At 41.9% G+C, this 17,765-nt stretch overlaps 1 protein-coding gene across 5 annotated transcripts in view; it reads right to left on the reverse strand.

Moving 5' to 3' along the window:
* The window catches only part of ITPR2 (inositol 1,4,5-trisphosphate receptor type 2), a 270,280-nt gene that overhangs the window by 19,277 nt on the left and 233,238 nt on the right, over window positions 1-17,765 (reverse strand). For all 5 annotated transcript variants that reach the window (XM_064654170.1, XM_064654172.1, XM_064654171.1 and 2 more), the window contains 5 exons: window positions 16,300-16,495; window positions 14,163-14,255; window positions 10,114-10,241; window positions 8,286-8,451; window positions 6,845-7,005 (listed from right to left, as the gene is read on the reverse strand). In XM_064654170.1, the coding sequence (XP_064510240.1) occupies window positions 6,845-7,005; window positions 8,286-8,451; window positions 10,114-10,241; window positions 14,163-14,255; window positions 16,300-16,495 (744 nt within the window). The remainder of the gene's footprint in view (window positions 1-6,844; window positions 7,006-8,285; window positions 8,452-10,113; window positions 10,242-14,162; window positions 14,256-16,299; window positions 16,496-17,765) is intronic.

Below are 17,765 nucleotides of genomic sequence, written 5' to 3' on the forward strand. Positions count from 1 at the left end.
TCACCGTCCCTGGCAGATTCAGCTGTGGCAGCTGAAGGGGTCACTCCGATCAGCTGTGTGCTGATATTATCCCACCTATGAAGAGGCAACAGAATCAGTGCCGTGTCCTCTCCTCAACCAGCGCAGTTTAGACTGGCACGACTTCAGTGGCCATCAATTTGCACATTAGTACTCTGGGCTGTGAACTGCGGCGTCTCTTTTTCCTCCCCCCTCTGCTATTGTTGTGGTTAATTGCGACACAAGGGTATGTATGGTGGACATCTGGGGGAGGAAACTTCTCAAATTGTCTGGGATGAATCACCAGAGTGCACGTGAAAAGCACCCGGAGTGTCTCCCTGACATCCCAAGTGTATCTTCTGCAGCACTCATGCTGTACCTTGGATTGACATTTCTCTGGTTTAGGTCATTCTCTCTACCTGTCCAGTGTTTAGTGATCCTTGGATGTAACAAGAATATCTACAGACTAGAGATAAAAACTACCAGGGAAATCTTTTACCCCAAAATTCAAAAAGATGATGGATAACAGAAAAGAAGAAACCCTGGATGTCAGAACTTTTTTTTTTCTTCTCTAAAGAAGTTATATTTTAAGAGCAGAGGTCAACAGCCCTCTCAGTACATAGTATTACATTCTTTGACAAAAATCGACAGCAGTAAAGAACAGCTTGTTCCACAAACCCTGCTCCTCCCCTCCCTGCTGTCAGCATGCTCTTCTCCTTTCTGCACAGCACTTTTTCACTGCCTCCACCTCCCCTGTCCGAATTCCCTTTGGACCTGCCTCTTCTAGAACCCCCACGTGGTTCACCTGGGGATGGCCACTGACCATGTCAGACATCAGGGGAGCACACCAGGGTCTGGCACCAGCGAGATGACTGGTTAGTTAGTTCACTAACTAACCCTGGAGCAACCTTTCCCAAGGTGTGAGGGGACGGGCAGCCAGGCTCCTGACCCACAGCTGTCGGGCTCCATAGGCGCCACTTGGCTCACACTTGGGCTGTTTTGACAGTCAACTACTTCTGCTGAGGTCGATTAACAGGAAAAAATGCCTTTGCAGGCCACACACGGGTACGCCAGGGACTGTACGTAAGCAGCTCTGGCGCCAAGAGCGAGCTTGTCCCCTCTCCCTGCTCCTGCACTGGGGGGTCACAGCCTCATGGAGCGACTCTGGCCAGGATCTGAACCCTGGGAGCAGCTTGGTGCTGCCACGGCTCACATCACACCTCCGCTCCCGAGGTGGGAACACGGCAAACTGAGGAGAGGCGAGGCAGGAGTGAGAGGGATGCCGAGGGAAACGGGCTGGCGCTGCCCAGCACACAGCATGGGCACAATGACAACTATTGTGAGGCTTCTCAGTGGCTCATTTGGCATCGTTCCAATCGTTAAATTTTGAATTTAACACCCACTTCTGGGTATCTAATAGGAAAAGAAGGCAAAAACACAAGGCTGGAGGTAGGAAGAACAGAAACAACAGCACTGGCTCAACAGAGCCCTAAATTCAGCTCAATTTTCAAACTTCAGTATTTAAAAACAAGAAAGAAAACGACTAGAATGTTTCAAATGGAGAATGCATTTTCCCCCACGACATGGAAATGGCCATAATATTTGCTAAATACTTCTATTTAATAATTTAAAAAAAGAAAAAAAGAAAAAAAGAAAAAAAAGAAAAAAAAAGATGACACCTTCAAAATATTTAAAATAAAGCAGCTACGATATTTTGTCACATGACCAATGCCAGGTCATTGCTGTGCCACAGAAGTGCTTTTAAAAGAACTGAATGACAAGACCACTGTTCAGAATTCCAGGCTGGTGCTGCTCAACCTGCTGCTTCATCCTTGTAATGTTGATGGGAATAAAAGGTTCATGATCCCAATGACCACGACTGAGAACAGAACCTTTAATTTCCCACCAAAGATTGCCTTGCTTTAGAGGGATAGCCTAATTCATGGCAGTATCCTTTACTCTTAGGAGCATAGGCTGGTTTATAGAGCAGTTTTCTCAACTGAGGAGTTATGTAATTGCACCAATTACATCCAATTATATAATTAGAGTAAATAAGTAATAATATAACTAGGTGCTGTAATTATGTAATTATGACAGGTAGTACACTAATGCTGATAAAAGCCATTATGTAACTTGCTAAGAACTGTGGACAGAGCATGCAAGAACAAAACTTTTAGGGCTTCGTTTGCTCAAGTCTTTCATTCTTCCAATGGGCAAAATAATTAATTTAATTGCTATTCCAATAGCCTTTTAGTTTTGCAAATGAATGGAGGCACAAATCACAGACTAATTCATATATGTTTTGCTGCAAAAAATTCAGTAACTAATCATCTACATTTTTTTTTACCTCCATTTCTCCATTTACAGCTACCAAAGCTTAGGTGAAATCTGTGTGTACAAATTACACCTCTCAAAAATGAAGTCTAAAAATTTGGACATTAACCTTCATTGTTCCAGTTATGGCATTAAATTGTCTCCTCTGACAAATGGACACAAGGAACATTCAAAGATTGCTTTATTGATGTAATACAAGTAATGTGTATTGGTGTTTCTGGTCAAATGGGTCAGATAAGAAGGAATGTTTTCTGCAGGAATGAAAATTCAGTAGGGGAGTCATTCATGCAATTTCTCAGAGCAAATGCAAGGTACGTAGCCAGCTTTTCAAAGTTCCTGTCCTTTTGGATATTGTATAATACCTGTCTGACTTCATAAAAAAGGCCCAAAGAACAAACAAATAATAAAGCCTACTACCCTGATTTAATATTCATTGATATTTCACCTGATAAGTGATATAAGATAGTGTGCAAGAAGAATGGGCATCACTGGAAGAGCTGATGTGCTTTATTCCCACCAACATCTCCATAAAATAACTGCCTGCAAAGCTTGAGGTGCATAAACTGTGTGCTACTTTACAATACATTTTATGCTTGATGCTTTTTTTTTAAAAGAAAGAAAAATAAAAATTAATACCTTTCTTTATGAAAGCTGGAGAGATACTGAGTACTTCTGTCACTGCTCAGAGCAGTATGTTAAGCACTGAAGCCCATCCAGAGCTGCTGGGAAAATCAAAATCACAGGGAACACCAGGAGTTTGCAGACAATGTCCATAGTCCAGATGAAGAAAGCTAAACTCCTCTACCCCAGGGTCTTTTGAGGCCAGAGACATGCAACATAATGGAAATGCCTCAAAACAAACCATCCTTGGAACAGAAATACAAACTCGGAACAGAAATGCAAAAATATTGCCTTTGAGCGAGGGGTGTGTACAACATCTCCTACATGTTTCTTTTCCCTTCTTGAACTAGAAAACTGGAGAAGTGAACTATGATGCATAAATGACTCCCTTCCATTTCGGCACCCAGCCTTTCAAATAATATTCCAAAAGAAGAAAACCACAGTATTCCTATTTTGAATCAGTTGTAATATCAGCAAGCCTTCAAACCAGAGGCTTCACTGTTTGCTGGACAAATGATACATAGAAAAGACTGAGAGTCATAAAGAAGACAGTCCTATTTTTGGGTTCTGACGAGGCTGTGCAATGGAGAAGAGAGATTATGAGAAATTGTAGATGCTTTCTCTGGTGCTTAGTTAATACTGATAATCATTCCAATGTTACTTTTTGCAATACTTCGTGAGACAGTAGAAGACAAGTGCAAATAATAATTGGTTCCTAACTAGAGTTGTAGGGGTAGTGAGGATGATACTTGGAGCTTAACTCTACTTCCTATTAAAGAAATTACTGCAGTATGCTCCAAAATTTTGACCCTGTATTTAAAGGGTCTTAAGATCTGAGCCTTGAAGATTTGATTTGGGTAGAAATTCTCTCTAAGTAATCTGGCTGTCAAAACACAGAATTGGGGTTTGATCCATTAAAGCTACAGAAGCAGCCATAGAAGGCATTCCTAATCATAAATAGAGTTAAGAGAGGTTTTCCAGGAGTATGAATCACAGAGTTTTTGCAGCCATATTCTGGTATAGTATGAAATATAAAATCTCATTCTGGTCCCCTCAAAGAGATCCTGACACTTTCCTGGTATTCCAACAATCTTATAAAGATTTCTTGCAATCCCATACACCCCCAATAAGCCTTATTCAGCAATGAGTCAGTTCCACTGGCAAGCCCCTTGGGAAAGGTTAATTTGAAGTCTGCTCTTTTCTGCCAGATCCTAACCAGAACTTGGTCTCTGACCAGAGATTTGGTCTCCTCTCCCAGCATCACAAGAATGGTCATGGAGCTTTCAGCCTGTCACAAAGTCTGAATCAGCTGCTTTCTCTGTCTTCAGGACACAAACCACACTCAGGCTTAATTTCTGCACAGAATGTAGTACATCTCACACGCCTGTCATGTAATTTCATCACTAACATTCTGTGAAACACAACCAATAGCTGCAAAACTACCTCTGAGAGCTTTCCTTTTGACTCTTCTTTGGGTCCTGAGCAAAGCTGTTATCTTTAAATCTCTTCTCCCAGCTGAATATCGTACTCCATTCTTCCAGACAGATTATTTTAATTTCTTAATATTCCTCATACCATGTGATATACAGTAAATTCTCTGGCTCCAAAGGAAAGCGTCCTTTTTTTGTTCAGTTAAGCAGTTCCAATTGTTTCTGTTATGCAGCACCAGTATTTCTGCAGCACACCTTCCCTAGATTTTGTGCCGGGAATTTAAACTACACAAAGACACAATTACTAATCCCACACCAGCCACTTGTAGTTTGTTCAAACATTTCTTTCTCTTTTTTTCCCCTCACTCCTTCATTCCTGCTTCTATTCCGTGTAAGCTTTACACTTCTAAGTCCATATGTACCTCTCCCACCATCCAGAACAACCTTAAGCTTTATATATATACCCATGGAAAAAAAAAAAGTCTTCCTTCAGAGGGTTTAATAATCCCAAAATCTGGATTACATCAGCATTTTGTCACAGAGGAACAGGGGCTTTGAGAAATCAGTTCAATGCTTGAGGTCACATGAGTTTTTGGTGGTTTTCTGTTAATATTTTAGACATTCCAACAGGAGTTCCCACCATTAATGTAAAAGTAAAATACACTGGTGAATTACATCAGAAAAGTCAAACCACTGCTGCCACAGGATGAATATGCTTACTATGAATATTAATGTGTCTCTTGGACTTAAACATTAATACTTAACATACATAACACAAAGTTTAAAATCACACAAACACTGCAGGGAGAGGAAGAGGAGTAGAGAAGGACTAAACAAATGAGATAAGCCCCAGGGTCTGGAGATGTTAGTGATTCCACAAATTAAAGGGCATTCCTGAGATAAGCTAAAATATTTTCATGTGTAACAGGACAACTTGCCACTGTAAATAATTTCTTGTAACGCTACAGAGGCTGTAAGGACTTGGTTTAGGTTTTGTTTTAGGTTTTCTATCTCTCCCATCACACAGCAGAAGTGTAGATCCATTACTTCCGACAGGATAAATGCCCTGAGCTGGGCAGTGAGATTGACGGTTCAAAATTGATGGACACAGGCTGTTCCTCTGTACCTGAGCACTGAATTCCCATCACCTGCCACACCACTTTCCCATGTAGGGATAATAGCACTTACAGTAGCTCCAAGCAGTAAAGCACACACTCCTGTCTAAACATGAGCCATTCCACTAATGTGAATTCTTCAAGGTAAGCTCCGCATAAGCCTGCACAGTGCTTGGGAGTCACCTCTTCTATTTCAGCCAGCTCCCAATTAGGCATCTTATCTAAACTAACCATTTAGGCTCTCAATGGAGTGAGAAAGGTGAGTCACCCCAGCTCTCATAGAGACCCATCTGAAGGCAGGATAAATAACCCAGCTCTCTGCACTGACAAGTCAGGGAGCTGGGATTGATTGAAGCCAGGCGCCTGATGTGAAGACCGCTGAAGTTAAAGGAGAAGAATCTTCCCTTTGGCTAAACTGAGGACTAAAAGGGCACCCAGCATCTCAATAATGAGGCTGGGTAGTATGTCCAGTCAAAGGCCTGATGAGGGATAACAGGGCAGATGCTCTCAGTAAGAAACGCGGCTCCAGAAATGCGTAAACAGCAAATCCTGATGCGCATTCGGTTACATTCTCCTCTGGGATTCAGACATGTGCCAGTTCTGCAACCACAGACCCTGGCATGGGCCCTGAGCAGTGCAGTACCTGCCAGGAAGTCCACAGGAAGAAAATACTGCACCAGAATATCCCAGCAGACAAGAAGAATTCCTCAAAAATGAAGCCCCAAACCAGGCAGCCTTGATGATCCATCCCTCTCACTCACCAGAACGAACTCTCTTAGGTAGCAGGCTGGAAACGAAATGTAATCAAACATCTCTCTGCCCCAGTGTCATCACATTTCTCTCTCTGAGTCCAAGTCAAACTCTTCCTGCTTCGAGAGGCAGTTTCTGTGGCTCTTCAAATCCCTACAGCTGCTCTTCTTGGTCTTTTCAACAGCTTGTTCAGAGCAGTCATAGGAGAAAAGCACTAGCCCTCAACACTGACCCTGTGCTTCAGTGTTCAGCAGGAGATGTTATTTTTCTGGACAGCAGCCCAGGGATACTGGACAAAGCCGGAGCAGCACCAGATGTTGTGATGCATCTCCTGCCTCGGGTTTGGCTAATGAGGCAGCAGAACCCACAGAGCATGAGAGCACGGCCGCCAAACTGGAGACTGTGGCCTGCACCCTCATCCTTTTCACTGCGTTTAAGATCAGGCTTTGTTGCAGGCTCAGGCATGTGAAAAGATCTTTAAAAACACAGATCGATCCCTCCTATTATTCAGAGAGAGGGGGAAAAGAAAGATACTCGCTGCTGTAGCTGCAAGGAGCATCTCTCAGTTGCATAAAGCACATGCCCAAATTGACTCACCACAATCATCTGTGCCACGTAGCTCTCTGGGCCAGTGTATTCAGTCGGATCTTTGACTTTGACAAGGACTATAAAGTACAAATAATGCCACATGTTGTGCTCTGACTTTATATGCTCCTCAAATGAAACGGTCTTGTTATCAAATTTGTCTCTCTCCAGTCCTGCAAAAAAAAGACACAAATGTAAAGCCAAAAAATAAATTTCAACATAAAAATACTCAAATCTGTTAAATATGTTAGAGAAAGGGACCTAACTTAATTTAAAGGACCATAAATTTGAAGGAGCTTAATTTAAAAGCTATAACTCCATGCAGTAACCGCCAGGCAACAAACACGAGGCCAGAAGGCATTCCTGACAGAAGTCTTTCAGCGCAGCATTTATCCTCTTCTGTGATATTTCCTCTTAATAACAATAACAATATAATAAATATGTTAGGGTTTTACAGTGCCTTCTATGCTGAGGGCTATAAAGTGCTTTTACAAGTGTTGGCTCTGACTCTTTCTAGATGGATATTGGTAAGCCCACAGTGTGCAGTCCAGGTCCTGATCTTCCGAAGATTTATGCACACTTTTAGCATCAACCATATGAACAGTCCCACTTAAGCTGGGGTGGGATTGTTTGTGTGCTTAAGCCTGGCAGAGACGGTGAGTCTCTGCAGCTTTGAACTCATACAGTCTTTACAGAGCTGTAGTCATAAGAAATTTTTTGGTTTTTCCCTGTCACAGGTCAAATCTCTGAAGAGGAACACAGTGAGGAAGGACAGGATTCACCAATGTGCTCTTCTCCCTGGATCTCTTGTGGAGGCTTCCACAAAGATGTTGTGCTAAAGACACTAAAGATGTTGTGCCCTGCACAACATTCATCCCTGTCAGCACAACCATGGAAACGACACCCAGCCTACAAAAGAGCAGGTATTTCTGAAGTCCCCTGGGGGAGTGAAGGTCTGCCCCTCTTTGTGAGTGCACTTCAAAATAAGTGTGATTTATCCATGGGCTTCGTGGGGCTGATTTTCACTGATTTTTTTTTGTTCCCTGTTTCGTATCACCTTCTGAAACAGGCAGATTTTGCTGTTGTTACCCTTCTGTAATGCACTGTGCTGTGAAATAGCAATCTGTACTTTCATCTGCATCACGCTTTGTGAAATAAAGTCAGCAGCTGCACCATCTCCATTAGTGGTGATGATGCAAGTGTGAGACACAGCTCTTCTCCCTCAGATTCAGGGTGGAGACTGTGAAGCCACCTCTTCGCAAAGCTGGCTTTTGATTCATAAACCAAATCTTTTTCCTACTGAGAGGGAATAAATTTGGAATCAAACTCTGGCATTTTTACAGACTTCCTTGTAGAAGATAACCACCCCTTAGATCCACACTTTATTTATTGAGAAATAGTTCATTTTCACTCCTTTCCCCATCAAACATCTCAATAAATCAGTAACACCTACCACAGATGAAACAGGTTGTCTTTAGTATCTCCTCCTTTTTCTGCTTTTCACTCCTGAGATCAGCAAATGTATCAATGATGACTCCAAAGATCAGGTTTAGAACAATAATTATGACAATGAAGTAAAACAGAAGATCATAAACAACTCGTGCAGCAAACAAGGGCTCCTGCAACAATAAGGTTGCAATAAGATATAAAAATAGCAGAGCTCTAAAATATTAAAGAACATTTTCACATTAGCTCAAGCAAAGCAAATCTTTCTTTTCATATGCCAAATTCTGGTAGCCTTACTCTCAGAAACAGAGAGGGACTACAGAGGCATAAAACCCAAGACCTTTTCTTCACCATGACTGACTTAGAAGTCACCAAATTTCTTCAGTTTCCCAGACATTCATTGGGATAATAGTATTACCCTTTGGGAAGTGCTTTAATATAATTAGCCTTAAAGAGCTGCTAAGTGGAAAGGGCAATTTTCAAAGTCTAAGTGTTTACAGATTTCATGGGGATAAACTTTTCTTCATGTAGAACCTCCCAGTCTGTGAGGTAGGACCTAGACTCCTACTACCAGCACAGGAAGCTCTTCCATCCAGATCAGAGTTATTTGTCTCTGGACTCTTGCAAGCCCTGCTGAGATGTTACTTGCTAATTTATTTATAACACATCCTTGGGTTCTAGTGTGGCTCATTAAGCAAAGTGCTGCTTTGCCTTTATTTGTGATGTTCTTTTTGAACCTAAATAAAAACACATAAACTCACCTAAATATTAAGGCAAGTCCTCAAATGAACTGAATTTTTGAGGAAACTTATGGCAGAGGACATATACCATGATATACAAAATTCTGTTTTGACGTTCATGCTATTTGAGTGCAGGTAAACAACAGGACCTATTCCAGGGCAGATGCCATGGAATATAAGTTAAAAATACACATTATGTACCTCAGTGGAGGGTCTTGACATATATTTATCAATCAATCCATTTTAAAAGTTCACATCTGTAATTCTCAGTGTAACAAAAGAGTGATCTCCAGCAACACTTCACAGAATCACAGAATGGCTCAGGTTGGAAGGGACCACAGTGGGTTATCTAGCCCAATCTCCCTGCTCCAGCAGGGTCATCCCAGAGCACATGGCACAGGATTGTGTCCAGACAGCTCAGGAATATCTCCAGTGAGGGACACTCCACATGTTCTCTGGGCAATCTGTTCAGTGCTCGGTCACTGAACACCAAAGAAGTTCTTCCTCATGTCCAGGTGGAACTTCCTGGGCATCAGTTCCTGCCCATGGCCTCCCATTACTGGGCACCCCTGAGCAGAGTCTGGTCCGTCCTCTGCCCCCTCCCTGCACACACTGACACACATGGATGAGGTCCCCTCTCAGTGTCTCCTCTGGAGGCTGAACAGCCCCAGCTCCCTCAGCCTTTCCTCCCCAGGGAGATGCTCCAGTCCCTGAATCATCTCCACAGCCTCCGCTGGACCCACTCCAGGAGCTCCATGTCCCTCCTGTCCTGAGGAGCCCAGGACTGGACACAGCACTCCAGACATGCCTCACCAGGTCTGACTTATTAGCAGTGATTGGAAGGTTATGATAAGCTCCAGTTTTCCAGAAGGGGTAAACAACTACCTAGAGTTCCTTTCTTCAAGTATCATCATCACACCAAACTTAGCTCTTCCCATTAAACATTCCATCTGGGATTTAAAAATTACATGGATAAATCAACAGTGTGACAAGAGACCAGACTAGATACAAATACTGTCTATAACCTCCAAAAATTGACTCTGGCATTCATGAGATGCACAGGGAGTAATGCACTTCCTCAGCCAAAACACTTACATCTTTGGAAGGCTTCCTGAGCACGTCTCCCACACCACCACCATTCCTCAGGCCTTGGTTTAATACGGTCACAATGCACATGAGCAGGGTGTCACAGGTCCTTTCTATTCCATCCTCCTCCTCTTCACCTGCAGGCAGGAGGGAGGCAGCTTTAGGAGTCACAACATCAACCCATCACTCACCAAGCAAAGCCACAGTTCTTTGTTGCAGAAACCAACTGCAATGCACATCTGTCTTTCATATTCCTCAGCCAGAATTCCACTGATCATCCCTACCCCTGTGAATGTCGCTGCTGGTGACACACTTAGGCACATCAGGCACTTCAGCCTGAAGAGAGATGGAGAAAATCACACCAGTGCTGTTAAGGACCCAGAGCTGCCATCTCTATTCATGGGAGCACCTCTTCTCCTTGCAGTGCTCCCACTGGTTTCACTGGGCCTCCTAAAAATTCATAGATGAGAAGCAATATAAACACAGAATTAGAAGCACATTTGTGAAGGGATTGTCTTCCTGTGAAATCATCCCTCTACCTACTCATGTACAAGCCAAGTCATGTTAGCATTTCAAACCATTAAGGAGGTGCTGGTTTTTAGACCAGTAAATCTGTCCACGATCTTTCCACCAGCACACAGGTCTGATATACATTAAATGAAAGGCTCTCTCTGACCTCAGCCTGAAAACTTGGATTCTATTCTTATCTCTGCTGCAGAGCTGCTGCGTGGTTTTGGCTGAGCCACAGAGGGTACTATTGTGCAGGAGATGTCTGAACGTGCAGAGGAGCTGGGCTGGAACACCAGTCCCTGGGGGGAATTTGTCCGCATTGGCCAGAATTCCTCCCACCACGCACTAGCTCCCATGCTGGGGCTGCATCAACAGCCTCCCTTTGAAGAGCTCTGCTTGAGTTGTTCCATGTGTCCTGCTGGCTTGCACTGAAGGGTCAGGGCTGTGATTGCCATTTCTCCTGCCTTCCTTTCTCTTTAGGGATACGCTCGCTTCAGACAGCGATTCACACTTGGTTTGCTTCATGCACTCATTGTAACATAATTTAATAAATAACAACATCCTGCTGTGACAGTTGACTGAAACACATATTTAACAGCCCCAAACCACCACATCATCTGGGGCACCGAGGTAGACTTTAATAAATTGAATTGACCAAAAGCACTCACATTACACACAAGTAATTTGGATTTAAAACATGGGATCCTCAAATTGTGGGGCATACATCCCATGACTGGGATGTGCACAACAGTGCTGGTATCTGCTGCTTTTGCCACCACTGTTTTTGCTCTGCAAGTAAATTAAATGAGAAACAACTCCTGATTTAAGGAACTCTGAGCAAAAAGAAAAGCAAAAGCAGACATCAGGATAGACTTCCTGTTAAATTATATGGTCATTAAAGACATTACTATGACTAGTAATTCCAGACTTAAAAATAACTACTTAAATATTGAAACTGAAAGGACTGAAACAAGAAACCTTTCTTATCCTGTCATATCTGGACTTTTTTTTACCAGTACAGTGATTTTCATCATATCAACTAATTTTTGCTTTATTTCCTCCTCCCAAACAATACTCCATCTTTTTTTTCAGAGCCAATATCTGTGCTTGAGAAGGTGGCCATCCACGACACAAATTATAAGCCCTGATAAAAGCCACAGCTTCTATTTCCTTTAGGTAGCTACAACATTTTCACTGTTCACCATACCAGGGTCAGGTGCTGGGAACAACAGATGATCAGATTCTGGTGAACACTGGGAACAAACCACAGCTGAAAACTGGAAGCTGCAACACAAGAGAATGACCTACCAGCAACCCTCTCCATGCACCGCACTCTCCATGTGCACTGGGATGCAAATTCAGAGCAAGCCCAGGCTTCAGAGAGATGCAAGATGCATCACCTGACTGGCACATCTTGCAACACAGAGTCAGCATCCCACATGGCACCCAGAAGGGAAAGCTCAGGTTGCAAGATCTTTGCCAAAGAATCACAAAGCTGGCAGAAACCTCTAGTGCAGCAATGTAGTCTGTGAGGAATGTACAGACACTCATTTCTCTATCCTATTTCCACTCCCAGATGTGGAGTAACAAGGGCTGCCTTCAGCGGGGGAGCCAATTCTGCCTCTGCTGCTCAGCAGCATTCAGAACCCAGGATCGTCCCTCCTAGTGACCAACCATGCCCATATTTGAAAGAAAGGAGTGGATCTGTACAGTGAATTGTTGCTAAGGCCCCAATATTGACATTAACTGAGGTTCAGGGGTGTTTATTTGCAACCAGCTCCAGGCTGGCGAGTGTCCCATGAGTGGCTGGACAGCATTAGGCTGGCTGTCCTCTGATTAAGTTTAATTCAAAGGCAGAGCAGGTTAAGCACTAAGGCCACCCCACAATGTTAATCACAGGGTAGGAAGTGGGATGAGAGGGAGATTTACCTCAAAAAGCCTCATCTGACAGCCCACAGCTACCTGGCTCCTGAGCCACACAAGCACAGGCAGGTGAGACACACCAGTGCCCACATAGATCCAGCTGAACCTGCACAGGGTAGTACCAAACCTGGGCATGGAATGAGCCTTTGGAAATGTCCCCTTTTACAAACAGATATCTGTGCACCTTTCCAGTTCAGGTCTTTGTGGGTTACAGAGCACAAGGAGACATGTACTGTAGGATGTGAAGTTCCTTTAGGTGATTAAGCACTTCACCAGCCACAGACTGAAGTGATCTGGAAATGTCTTTGCACTGAAGAGTGGGAGACTCCAAGGGAGATGAGACCTTTTTGAACAGGTGATTCACTGGCTAAGGTGAGCAAAACTCTTCTTGCTGTATGCTGGTTTTTTTAATGTTACTGGATAAATAAAATCTCTTCAAGATTAACTGACAGTACCCTTAGATGTCTTGCACAGCTCCCTTTCATTATGGTTTGATTTTAAAGCAGCAGTACCCAAACAATAAGAAATGTAAGATTTCTATCATTTAAAGAGCTTGGCAAAAGCCACACTGTGTCTCTTTTGACTGATTGATTACTCTTTGAATGCAGCAGCTTTGCCAATAGCTCTTAGACTGTTTTCTCTATCTAGTCAGACAGCTTCCCATGTGGTTTATGAGGCCTGTTTACACACCAGCTGGGGAGAAAAAGCCTACTTTTATAGCCCTCTGCCTGAAGCCTTTGATCCTAAAAACTCAGAAATTAGTAGTGGAAGAATAAAGCTTATGAAACAGCATTGTTCTAGCACACAGGGTAGGAAGGGACCATTTATGTCCTCAGTTTCAGCTCCCAGCAACCACAGGCAACTGTGGCAATAAATGTTTTAAGCCTGTGGATCAACCACTGTGCACACACCTCCACTGCAAAGGCCACAACACACTAAAACTTAATATCTGGAGTGAAAGACTAACCTCCACAACTAGACTGTGCCACATGAAAAGAGTGGGAGACAGACACTCCTGGACCTGGGTTCTTAGGTTTTATGGCTACACTACAGGCTTGGCCTAGATGCACGAAAAAAGAATACACAAAAGCTTGCTATATATGTGCTATGCCATGAAAATCAACTTATGTGGCCCTAAATAGATCTAAGAGTGGCTCAGTGTGTGCAGGTGAGGATGCTGCAGATAAGCAGCAAGCTTTTTTCTCTAAGTCACTTGGCACGAAGCAACCTGTATATTCAGGCATAATGATTCAGCAAGCTCTTTTAATAACAAAATTAATGTCAGTGCATTTGGAAATTAGGTGTGGGAAGCACTCCCATTAATAGCAAGCTGCCAACTAAGCTCCAAGTGTTGCAGAAGTTGAGCACTTCTGGCTCACAACAATGATCATTACTTCTCACACAAGCAAAAGTCCCTGCAATAGTAATACTTAGATTATAGAATCCCAGAATGGTTTGGGTTGGAAGGGACCTTAAAGATCATCTTGTTCCAACCCCCCTGCCATAGACAGGGACAACTCCCACTAGCCCAGGTTGTTCAGAGCCCCATCCAACCTGGCCTCGAACACTGCCAAGGATCCCTTGGCTCTAGCTGATCATCAGTCTGAGGGAACTTCTGTACTAACCTGGGTTAATAACTGGGATGCTTGTGGAACAGTTCTCTTTTGGACAGGCTCCCATCATTGATGTGAGGGTTGTAGTGGGGACTTCACTAATACCTGTGGGAAGAGCAGGATGTTGACAAAAAGATATCACATTGATGTGAAGTTTTAAATCATTATTTTCTAGAAGTGAATCACTGAGTTGGAAAGTTAAGAGGAAAAAACAGCACAAATTATATCACCAATTCCTCCTTCCTCAAAGAGTTTGCCTCAACAGCTCAAAGCAATCACAGTGAACAAAAACACAGTTTTATATTTACTGTATATCACAGCTATTCCCATTTCATCTCCTGAAATTAATGAATCTACATCAAATGCTGCTGCTTCTGGTTAGAACAAAATATATTCAAAGCATGAAACAACTGTCAGATATGAAAATAATGTCAGTTTTAAAACCATTAGATAAATTATTCACAAAAGCTGACAAGAAGGACACCAAGCTGATGTTCAGTTATCCTGAATGTAGAATATTTAAGAGTTTTCAAGGATTATAACAGAGTTTGTACTCATTTGTAAATATGTATGGGTTTGTGTAAAACACTAATTTAACATTCCCAAAGTGGGTAAATGTGTACATCAGCTTGATTTTATCAAACCAATTTTATCTTGTGCATCTTCAACAATTTTCTGCATTTCAAATCAGAGGTACAAAAAGGTTTAAAGGGAAAAAAAACCCGAAGGCAAAATCATACAACAAAAGTAACAGACTAAGACAATGTGTGTAAGGGAGAAAACACGCACTCTGACTTTCTCTTTCTGCTACTTTATAAAGAAAAAATTTAAAGCACTTGTCCTGGGAAGCATAATGTTCCCTCAGTATGCAGTCAGCATATTTTCCTGATGAGTTTTTTGATCAGAAATGGCAATGTATGAAGCCAGCAAGAACATACCCACACCACAAAAATCTGCCAAGAACTCGACAGAAGCAACACAAACACACAGGAGCTCCTGCACCGGATCAGACCAGTGCTGTGTGCACCCTCACATCTTACTAAGATGGTTACAACTACCTTTGAAATGAAACTTCACAGCATAAATTCTGTCCCAGAAATGAATGGTAAGTCAAATATAAGCCAACTTAGCCCTTAAAGGATGATCAGTGGAAAAAAAATTATAAAATTATAGTATGTTAAAGAAGTCTGTCAGGTTTCCTTTTTTTTTAATATGGTATCAAACCAGCTATATAAGAACACCATGCCCATGAGTCTTGAATGACCTTTGCCTTGTTTGTGTGCTTTAAATCCTGAAATAACAACTTTAGGGAAAGGCTGGCAAACACTGAGTGCACACAGTCCAGGCTGGATCCCACCAGTTGTTCTGTGCTTGTGTGCAGGTCTGAAGAGCTCAGGACTGGGGAAAATCATGCCCTTAGGAATTTAATCACGAGCTATTCTCAGGTATTTCTATGCAGACAGTTACGTCTCTGCCCATGCTCCCAAGCAGGCTGGTTGGTAACACATACAAAGTGCTCAACAGACCAGACCTGGCTCTTTTCTAGCAAAGCCAGTTTGTAACTCTCTATTCACATTGGTAAAACCTCTTATGCCTGAAAGCTGGAATTCCGGCCTTTTTAAAACTGGTTAAAAACCTCCCAATGATTTTACTGAAGCCAGGATTACACAAAAATTATATGAAACACACACTACATTTAAAAGATGCTCCAGGAAACCTCCTATCGTTTGATGTGTGAATTCTGTAATAAATTTCTGCTGGATGTAATCAAACAAATACAGCTACATGTTAATCATATGCCTCATATAGTGCACAGAAATTACTATGAGCTGCTTTTAAGGTGGTATAAGAAATAATAGAATCCACTTTGAGCTGCTTTTCCAAATAATTAGGAAATAGAGATTATTTTTTTTAACGTTATCACGAGTTTGAAAAGCAAACATAACAAATCAAAGGTGTTGGGTTTCAGTATTTCAACAAATAAACCCATTCAATTTTACACAGAGACTTAACTGGGTGCTAAGGTATATGGAATTAGTTCTGCTCTCACAGGCACAAATAAAGCAATTTGATGTCCTTAGGTGAAAGTTAGGTTAGGCAGACAGAAAAGGGATACGTTGGATGCAAATTTTAATATAAAAAACAATACCTGCAGCAGGGGTCCTGATTTTCAACCTGTCGACCTCCATGATAAAGTCATCCTTCAGGAAGAGGAAACCAATGATGGAGAAGAGATAAACCAGGATAAGTGCCAGCACTGCAGTGAGGATAATTGAACGACCATTCCGGGTAACACTTTTTATCACATTTAGCAATGTCTCTTCCCTGTACACCAGATCAAACAGCTGGGAAAGGCACAGAGTAGAGGAAAAATGAATACAAATGAGGCAATATATGGATGCTACATAGGAAAACAATCTGAACTATTGAAACATGTATCGAGCTGTGTTCTACATTCCTGGCTTCACAAACCCACAATTCCCACTGATTTCAGCAGGAGCTGGGCATGCTTATGGAGGAGAAAACCTAGCACAGAACTTCAGGGTTTAAGATAAATTAAGATAATCAAAAGTCACAAAGTAAATAGAGCCTGATCCAGACATGGGTAACAGTGACCAACAAGATCCATTGCTTCCCCATGTTCAAAACCAGGCTGGAAAAGAATTAAAAAACATTGTCTTTATACTATGGATCTATACCTACAAAATAATTTTTCATCTCCCATCCGATTATTATGGGCTGCAACTCAAAACTGCACTCATACATGTTAAGTAATTAAATGTCTGTAAACTGTTTCTTTGAGCTCATGGCATCATTTAAAAGCCATTCACATATACAGGGATCAGAGCCACCTCTTTTTAAGTCAAAACAAATTCATGGCACTGTTTGTATAAAACTAGAAACTTCTATTCTTCTTTATCTTGCACTACATCTTCCTGGTATTTAACTTTAAAGAAAAGTACATATTACAATAATACTGCCTTAAATGCCAAAGGCCTAAAATAGCAATTAAATGTGACAGGAGCTTTACAAGAACTTATAACTTTTTTTCTCTTTCAATTTTATTTACATTCTATAGTGCTTTGGACCTTATCTATAACGTATATATTTCCACTTGAAAACACTGAGATTACAGATATAAAGAGAAACACTATGATTTATCAAAATGTTCCACAGAAGAAGGTATTAGCCCCAATTTATAGGATCTGAAATCCACAGCCTTGTGAAAGTATTAATAATAAAGGAAGAAAGGGGGAAGACAGTTATCATTCAAGGCAAAGACTTGAAGAACAAATAGTCGAGTTTAGAATACATCCACTACTAAGTGAAAACCTGAAAGTAACCTGGGAACGTGGACAATTATAATGACCATGAATAATGGACATTGGCACTGAAAACAGTAAGTCCATAGAATGTTTCTTAAACTACTTGACACTTTGCAAAGGATTTTAAGACAGAGTTCACCTTACTCACTGAAGGAATAGCAGGTAATTTGCTGTGCATTTTTTAAGCAGGAGAGTTACATCAATTTGTAAAACGTCCTGCAGCTACAGCCACAGATCTTGACTCCTTTGAAGCCTGCCCAAACTTTGAAGCAGACTTTAATGTAAAGAT

Source organism: Pseudopipra pipra, chromosome 5, assembly GCF_036250125.1.
Source record: "Pseudopipra pipra isolate bDixPip1 chromosome 5, bDixPip1.hap1, whole genome shotgun sequence".
NCBI classification, from domain to species: Eukaryota; Metazoa; Chordata; class Aves; order Passeriformes; family Pipridae; genus Pseudopipra; species Pseudopipra pipra.